This window comes from Arvicanthis niloticus, chromosome 10, assembly GCF_011762505.2.
Source record: "Arvicanthis niloticus isolate mArvNil1 chromosome 10, mArvNil1.pat.X, whole genome shotgun sequence".
In the NCBI taxonomy this organism is placed as follows: domain Eukaryota; kingdom Metazoa; phylum Chordata; class Mammalia; order Rodentia; family Muridae; genus Arvicanthis; species Arvicanthis niloticus.
Window position 1 is genome coordinate 74,762,363 of NC_047667.1, and position 9,350 is coordinate 74,771,712.

At 42.4% G+C, this 9,350-nt stretch overlaps 1 protein-coding gene across 2 annotated transcripts in view; it reads left to right on the plus strand.

The window, feature by feature from the left end:
• Positions 1-9,045, plus strand: part of Rnf152 (ring finger protein 152) — a 72,076-nt gene extending 63,031 nt beyond the window's left edge. For both annotated transcript variants that reach the window (XM_034513250.2, XM_034513251.2), the window contains one exon: positions 803-9,045. In XM_034513250.2, coding sequence (XP_034369141.1) covers positions 947-1,558 — 612 coding nt within the window. In that variant the 5' untranslated portion in view covers positions 803-946 and the 3' untranslated portion in view covers positions 1,559-9,045. The remainder of the gene's footprint in view (positions 1-802) is intronic.
• The last annotated feature ends 305 nt before the right edge of the window (positions 9,046-9,350 follow it).

Here is a 9,350-nt window from a genome sequence, read left to right on the forward strand (position 1 = left end):
ACCTCTGAGAAAGAAGCACACCGTTTGCCTGCCTAGAAATGTGACATCCCTTCCTTTGTGTAATCCACACATGTAGTAAAAAAGAAAGGAGGCTGACAGATAAACTTCCTGCCTGCGTGGGGAGCAGAGCTTGCATCTCCAGCACCCAGGTGTGGTGGCTTCCTCTGAAACCCAGCACTCAGAGGGCAAAGACAGGGGACAGATAAGCAAGCTAGCTAGGCTGGCTGATGAGCAGGTGTTTTCAAAGGAGAGTCTTGCCTCAATGAATAGTTTGGAGAGAAACTGAGGAAAACTCCCGACAGTAGCCTTGGGTCTACAGGTACCTATGCATATACATATGCACACAGATACACATACACCAACAACGGGGGGAAAAAGAAAAGACACAATAAACGTTGAGGTGATGGCACATGCTAATTATCGGGATTTGCTCATCATACAGTGTGGACATGTATTGAAACGTCACACTGTGCCCCAAAAATTCGTGGTAGTATTATCTGACATTGTAAAATGACGAAGCCTAAAGACACAATTAAAGAAAGGAGTGGTCATAAAGCAAGGAAGCCGTCCTTATGCCAGCAGCGGCTCTATAAAGTTCCCTGTATCCAGTTGTGAATTCTTACAGGGAGGCAAGAAATTGTATTTGATTTCCTACTGGGCAATACAGGAAACTTACAATCTCCAATAGGATATTTATGTTTGACCCAGGAACATTTTTGAGCTATTGTATGTTTTAACTAATCCACATCGCAACGTTTTAAATGGATTAATTAGTTTTCTTTGCGTTATTTTTCTCCCCCAGGACTTAGCACATGTGCGAGTGCTGGATGCCCTGTGAGCTTGCTGGTTCCCTGTCGACCTTGAGAAGACAAATCCAGAGTGCTGACTTTTGAGAACGGCTCTTCCACCTTCCTGTTTGGCCCTGCCCTTTGGCTCTTGGTCCAAGATGGAGACACTCTCCCAGGATTCCCTGCTGGAATGTCAGATCTGTTTTAATTATTACAGCCCCCGACGAAGGCCCAAGTTGCTGGATTGCAAGCACACCTGCTGCTCAGTGTGCCTCCAGCAGATGAGGACCAGCCAGAAGGACGTAAGGTGCCCCTGGTGCCGCGGCATCACCAAGTTGCCCCCAGGCTTCTCTGTATCACAGCTGCCCGATGACCCCGAGGTCTTAGCAGTCATCGCCATACCACACACTTCAGAGCACACCCCAGTCTTCATCAAACTTCCAAGCAATGGGTGCTACATGCTGCCCCTGCCTATTTCTAAGGAGCGCACACTCCTGCCAGGAGACATGGGCTGCCGCCTGCTGCCAGGGAGCCAGCAGAAGTCTCTCACCGTGGTGACCATCCCTGCAGAACAGCAGCCCCTGCAGGGTGGAGCTCCCCAGGAGGCCGTGGAGGAGGAGCCTGACAGACGGGGCGTGGTGAAGAGTTCCACGTGGTCTGGCGTGTGCACTGTCATCCTGGTGGCCTGTGTTTTGGTCTTCCTCCTGGGCATTGTGCTACACAACATGTCCTGCATCTCTAAGCGCTTCACTGTGATCTCCTGTGGTTGAAGCCTTTCACAGGGATGCCTCTTGCGGGTGCCAACTTAGGGGGTGAGCAGGTGTTGGTGATGGGATCCCTGTGATGAGATGGGGGTGACACTGAGCTTTTGGTGCAAGTGCTGGCCTGCAATTGGCCACTTGATCCATCTAAAGACAAGGGCAGAGATCTCAGCAAGATCCCAGGAGAACAGTTTGGAGATGGTGATAGCTGTGAAGATGTTTGCATGCTTCCTCATAATTGTGTATCCAATGGTCTGTAATTTATGATTTTCCAAAATCAAGGTCCCGAGTTAGACTTTTCTACTTAGACATGAAACTGTACATGTGGGTGCCATAGCTCTCTAAATACGGTAGACAGTAGGTTAAAACAGTTGCTGTGTACGCAAGTAGAATTAAACCTCAAATCCATGTTTGAAAAACAAAAACCGGTGAAGACCCAGAGCTGGCTCCCGTGTGTGTGTGTTTGTGTGTGTGCTTACACATGTGTGGGTGCATGAGTGTGTGTGTGTGTGTGTGTGTGTGTGTGTGTGTATGTGTGTGTGACTGAACCCTGGTCTTCATAAACTTTTTATACATTTTGAATGGCACCCAAATCAAAATAATCAAAACAGACCTTTTGGCTGTTTGAGGAAAATATTTGCACACATGTCTCCAGTGTGTTGTGCTTTGTCATGTTCCTTCATTTCTCTTCATCTGTGATTTAAGCTTACTATGTGCTTGTTAAGCTGGAAGCCCAACAGGCGAGTGATGGACAGGGAAATATGGGCAATGCCCAATTCTCCCAAGAAACCTATATGCCACTCTTTCTCAAGCCATCTCACAAGATAAGAATTTAAAATGTAAATATTGTGAATCTCTGTGTGTATCTTGTGTGCGTAATTCGATTTATCTCAGGTTTTTGAGTTTTTCCTGAAGAATCCTGGGAGTAAGACTTTGTGGGTGTGCATAATAAATAAGCAGGTGTATAAAACACCAGCCTCCTGGCCGGTGCCTGGATCTTCCCCTTCTGGAATCCCCACGCATCACCTCCAACATCCGCTTGCCGCTTTGCTGTGTGTAGCGATCCCGTGTCAGTAAAGGCTCGGACAGAGCATCAGAAGAACTGTCATTTTCCCTCGGTTTGGAGGGCTTTGTTTGAGAGTCACATGCGTTACTAATCAATGACACACCTAGATGGGTATTGTCATAGACAGTCCTTGATGATCTTTTCTTTGAAAGATTTTCCTGTAAGAGTTAACCTGCTTATAATCCAATTTCTTCTTGTTGGAACCAGCAAGAAAATGTTTTGTATTTTAAATGTTTCTACTGCCAAAAGTGGTATGGTGAACAAAAATTCATGTTCTCTATGTAAGTAAACCAGTTTCTCATGAGTGCTCAACTATTTTTAAATGTGAATTCCTGAAAAAAAAAAAAAACAAAAAAAAAAGATCTGTTAGCATGGAAGGAGCAGTCCCTGTCCCTGGCTGTGTGTGCATTTGGGAAGAACTGTGAGCGCTGTAGTCCTTTTTGAACTCCGTTTGTGGAACGAGTGATGTTTGTCAAGGTCTCCACTCAGCTGTGCTCCTCTCTGCTGTTGTGTTGAATCCATGAAATGATGGGAAGGATGGGAAAGGCAAAGGAAACAGACAGGCTCTACAAAGCCGGGTCAGAAGCAGCCCTGGGACATGGAGGCAGTGATTGACATGCTAGCTTTCGTCTTCAAGCTGCCCAACAGACGTGTGCTAAAGTGATGACTTTGCAGTGAAATAAAACAAAGGAGTAACATCTAGAGTACAAAGCTAACAATTGGCATGAAAACTCAACGTCAAATCATGAGCTCTGCCTTTTAATACCTTTCAAATTTGTAAGACCTTTAGGAAAAAAAATGTATTTGAGGGCTCAAACTAGAAATTAGGTTAAAATACCATTTTATCATGTAAGCTATTGGGCATTATACAACGAATAATCTAGGATTTATTTGGTATTAATAATTTAGGTATCATTAGCTGAATACTATCCTCTATTATGTAACATAATATACTGTTGGGTTAGCGTCAGTTTCTCAAACTCTCAGGCTGCTCTAATGCATGTCTGACCCACTTTCTATTTCTCTTGGAGGAGAAAACACACATAGACAGAAATGTTGCATAAAGGATGTTATGTTTCCAGTGGATGCTACTCTTGCAATTTTAAGCCAGGCCATATTTAAATTCACTTGTGGGAGATATCAGCATTCCTTTCTGTACAGTAGAAAATGACCGATCCTATAGAACAGTGTGTGAAGCGCTCTAGTTGTTTAGAAAACTATTTATAGATACTAACATATGTGTTGATATGGTGTCCTGTGGTTTTTATTGCAAGGCCGCATAGTAAAATTGTCCACAGAACTCTTAAAAAGTCCATGTTAGAGCTGTAATTAAGCAAAATTGATCTGCTCCCTGGTAGACTCTTACAACCTGACCTTAACAACCCAAGTCAAAGCTTTTTAAACGTGTGTTTGATCTAAGAAACATTATTTAAAACTGTTCAAATGGATTCCGCCTATGGTTTGCATATGTGCTTATTAGGGTGTGTGTATGTGTATGTTTGTGTGTGTGTGTTTGTGTCAGAGGAGGGGGTGAGGAGGCCTGCCAATTTCTATATACTTGATGTTTCAGTTTCTTCTGGAATTTACCCACAACACTAAAAATTTATCTACCCCATGTGGGACAAGCAGCCAGGGCTTAGAGTCATATGCCAGTGGCAGGTACAGCAGTTATAGCCGAAAGGAACCTCTAGTGGCTTCATCTTGCAGAAGGGTCCATTGGGGGCATGTAGAGAGTAGTAGTGTGCAGGTTCTAATTCTATAGCGAGAAGACAAGACCTGTTTCCTGCTGTGCCCGTTATTCTCCCTGGGCACACCACCTTCCTGTCAGGCTATGATCCTTTACAGGGTCTGAGGAGGCCCTTTGCTGTGTCAGCTATTGTTTTAAGGGTTGTTTCAGAAATTTATTTATTTTTTTTAGATAGCTTCCTTTGGGGGAAGAAAAGAGGGGTTGGTTTAGGGATGAATATAGATATTGAAAGAAAACTTTTAAACCATGTGGTTTGGATATTTAGACGTGTAAATCATCAGCCAGGACCCTGTCCCCCAAATGTCAAAGATGATGAGTGCTGTGTAAATAGTAACCTATAAGAAGCATGAATTTCCTCTTTGTTAATGATCTTGACATAAGCAAGAGAATGCTTACTCTGTTCGGTAGAGCCAAGTATGGCACTTCATACGTCGTCCTTAGAAAAATTTTGTATAATGACCTGGGACATAAATTGTAACGACAAAGGCAAATTAGTCCTGAATCTCAATCACACCTCATTATCAGGAAGATCTGAGGCTGTTTAAGAAATAGAATTAAATTTCACCCTCTGCATGACTCACAGAGTGGGTCTGTTGGAGTGTCAGCTGTGTGTTAGTTCGGCTCATGGAATTTTCTAGATCAGTCCTGTTTGATAGGACTCTTGGGGTTGATGGAAACTGCTCTGTAATTGTTCCGTGTTGTTTAGTAGAGTGGCCACCAGCCACGTGGCTGTTAGGCAGTTACGTGGGGCGGACTGAAGAAGGGACTTGTAAATGTTATTTAATTTTAAGTAACTTAAAGTTAAATATTCCCATATGGCTTGTGACCACATTGGCCATAATGACATCAGGAAGTTCACAAAGTACAGTAAGGCCAAGAGAGTTTGTTGACTAGTAACAGTTTGTCAAAAGCAATTCCTTTCTAGCTTAAAAAAAGTTTATGGGCTCCAGTGGGGAGGGGTGGTAATAAAATTTCATCCATTGCCCTTTGGGGTTATTGCTTAGATACTTTGGACCAAGGAATGAGCAGTGGAGCTTAAAGAGAACTTTATTAAGCCCCCTTTTCTGGAACCATTAGCTGCATGTGAACCTTTTGTCCAAAGCTCATAGCTAGACAGTAGCTGTAAATTTTTTGACTTGCAAGCTATGCATGACCTGTGCTGTGAAACTGTGTGTAGGGTCTTGTGGCCAAAAAAATGAGTCAATGTTACAGAAAATCAAATAAATAAGAGTCTGATGAAATCCCCGTTCACTTTTGATCTCTTTCCCGACTGCATCACTGCATCAGTGAGGTGGGAAATCCACGGTCAAGCATGCACTGCGGTGTTTACAGTGTCCCTATTTGCCCTTGAAGTCAACCAGTTTGTCATGTATTTGGTGTGGGTATATGTGGACGCCAGGCTAGAATGGCAGGCACTACTTTTAGAGTGAGACGTGACATTGTTGAGTGTCTCTCTTTTTAAATTTAGTTATCATTAGAAGGTTTGAAACTTTGCACAAAAGCACTTTTTTTTTTTTTTTTACATTTTTCATAGTTAAAAATAAAAAGCAAAGCATGGCTCAATGGATTTTAGAAACTGAAAGGTTGTTATGGCTGCTCTGTTGAGTTACTCTTACGTGAGTAAAGAAAAGCACAGGGTCCAGCTTGAGATACATTCCATATAAAGCTCAGACTGCAGCTGTCGCTGATAGTCTGGCTCCTATCTCTGCTTAGATTGTGATTTAAAGTTCTCCCACCCCTTCCTTTGAAAACCTGTGCTATGTCAGAATTCCCTAGCCTTCCTCTTCATTGTGCCCCCAACCCCCGCCCCAGTGTAATAGAAGCCAACTGTGCTGGCTTTGATGGATCAGAATTGGGCTGAGTTTCCAATTCTGCAGCCGTTCTATAGAGAGCACTGCTCTTTGGGGCTGGTCTTCAACGTGTTGGCCAAATGGTGTTTTTTCTTAAGACTTTTGTAAGTTAGGAGGCCAGGCCGACAGTGATTCATATGCTATGGGCGATATACCCAGACAAGGGCGCAGCTCCTCTCTCTTTAGAAGAATAATGTTATAGACCAGGCAACATTCTAGAACCACACCAGACGTTGTCCAACTCATACCCTGGACCTAGATGGAGAAATTGCTTCTTGACTTTTCCATCATAATCAGTAAAATATCACCTGCAAAGTGATCCTCATCCACATAGAAATTCCAAGCAAGAGTGAGATCTCCAAGAGAATTTACCCATGGTGTCTATTTGAAAGAGATAGTTGCTGGATCTTTCTCAACCTGAAACTCTTGAAAAATAAGTTGAAATTCAAGCCATTTTTTTTCTGATATAATTGACTGACTATACTACACATGCACATACATGTGCACACACACACAGACACTTTAGGTGTAATTGAAGTTAACACAAAGTAGAAAAAATCAGCATAACTTTCTCATCCATGGATCACAAAATACTGAATTTATATATTAATTTTTAAACAGCTGCTATGAACTCCATATGCCATGTCAAACCAACTACTTTGGAAAATGTCTTAAACTCTTGAGATTTCTCCACTTACAAAGAGGTGGGTACTACTATGTAATGTCATTGGAAAACCATTGATCACTGACAAACTGAGCAGACAGGGCATTTGACTTCTGAATTCTAAATAGTGTTTCTCTCTCTTTCTTTTCCTTCCTTCCTTCCTTCCTTCCTTCCTTCCTTCCTTCCTTCCTTCCTTCCTTTCTCTCTCTCTCTCCCTCTCCTTCTCTCTCTCTCTCTCTCTCTCTCTCTCTCTCTCTCTCTCTCCCTCCCTCCCTCCCTCCCTCCCTCCCTCTCTCTCTCTCTCTCTCTTTCTTTCTTTCTTTGTTTCTTTCTTTCCTTTTTCTCCACTTTTGGTTCCTGCTATGTTTCAAGATTGTAAACCACTATCTCTGAGATCTTCCATTCTGAATCAATTTCTCTGAGCACTTTCCTTTGTTATGCTTGCCCTGGCCAATGGTCTTTTGATTTTTCTATATTTACTGCCTGGGCTATCCTATGTGTGGATCTCACACTGTAGTAGTGCTTGACAATGCTTATCTCATTTATCTGGAGTTTAAGCCAAGAAAGGCTTTTTCAATATACTATTCATAGTTTGTTATTAAGGACAGTCAGTTATTAGAGCAAAGTACTGAGTGTCCTCCTAGAGCTCCAAGAGTGGGCCTTTCTTTTTGTTCCTTACAGAGTTACATCCTGGATCTTTCCCTCTTTTCCTAGACCACTGTTCTGAATGCCTCATTAGATGGAGAACTGTAACCCACAAGACAGTCTCCTGTAATCACCCTGCCCAGTGACTTACTGCATTATTCTAACAGGAGCTTTTCAAAGAGACAGGCTGCTCTTTAACTCAGCATTTGCTTTTTGAGAACACAGTAGTTAGTGTCTGGATATATTGGTGGCAAGGAAACGTGAAGTAGAAAAAAAAAGAGAGAAACAGATGTGACAGACATCCTCCAGGGGACAAATTGATACCTATGTTATTATCTTTGTTTGAACAGTAAGAGAAGGCAGTGGCTGTTGTCTTATACTGTGTTGGTTAGGTGGACTTAGACAACCCATTGCTAAGGAACTCCACCTGAGGGAATGGTATCGACAAAGCCCTGGGCTCTCAATAGTAGGCAGATATGCCCAGAAAAGGAGAAACTATTTTTAAAAGAAAGGAAAGTGTAATGGAATTATGGTTTTAAAAAAAAGGGTTTGATACTATATGTCAACCATGGTAGAAGCCAACTGAAGATAGTGTTATGTGACCTGGAATGACTTCATCAAGCCTGACCATGGATCACCTGATTCACAAACTGCTTAAGTTGAAGATGCAAATGGAAGGTACTTAGCTGATGATGAGGTTCTCAAGGAGTCCTCATCTTTCCTGTCATCCTTTCAGATGCTCTTGGGTTATCAGAGCCTGCTTATGGAGTTGGCCACGGGGTGCATATACGTGAACCCTGGTGTCATCTTTGCCGTGGGAAACTTTTAGTTCAGTTAGTGTGCTGTGACTTCAGTACTACTGGAAACAATTAGTTCAGTAATGCTATGGTTATGTTCTGGCTGCTGCCATCGTTATAGTAACATATCTCACCACTCGTATGTGTGGTCTCACTTGATGATTATAGGTATGGAAATTGCCATCAGCCTAGCTAAGTTGGCCACAAACTCCCAACAGAGGACATATGTAACCACCACCATGTTCCCTTCTATTCTTAAAGCCCCGCATATGGGCGTTCTGGTCTTGCATAACGTACTACAATCAAACGGTGAGATTAGTGCTGTTCTGAGGCTGTTAATTCTAGTTCCTGACATGTTTCATTTATAATAATGAAGACTATTTATTTGGGGGAGATTTTCTTTGAAAGGGCCAAATTGCCCTATAGATAAATGAGCTGCGGGGCAGTGTAGAAATTCTTGCCCAAATGTTGCCAAATACTGACTTCATAGGGGATATCATGCTGCTGTTCATTAATCTGAATGTCTTAATAGCCTTCGTGCTTGCTCTCTCTGTTATAGATGGTGTCTTAGCCAGTCCCGAGTTTTTCCAATGAACCTGATTTTAATACATGGTATTTTTGTATGCCAAACTGGTGTCTTGTCCTTTGTATATGTGGTAATGTTCATTTTACGACTACTGTTAAAACACATTTGCTATGATTAAAATTCAAAATAATTTCAACTAGACTCATGCATTGTATTTTCTTTTCCTCCCTACCCCACAAAAGAAAAACTTGACTGGTACTTTATCATCTTGGGAATTTTTAGTAGACAGGTATTAGAACAATAAAGAGCTCCTAAATCAAGGATTTTAGGTAGAGGTGACTTCAAATGACTGTTGAGATGCCGCAAAATGTAATTCGTAATGAGGAAGCTGGAGGTTGCTTCTGCAGCTGGCATTTCTCACAGCTTGCGATGACTTTAGTCCTTACAGCTGAGAACTGACAATGTTCTGGGCTTCTGGTAAGAGAGCCACACTGGGCTGTATACAG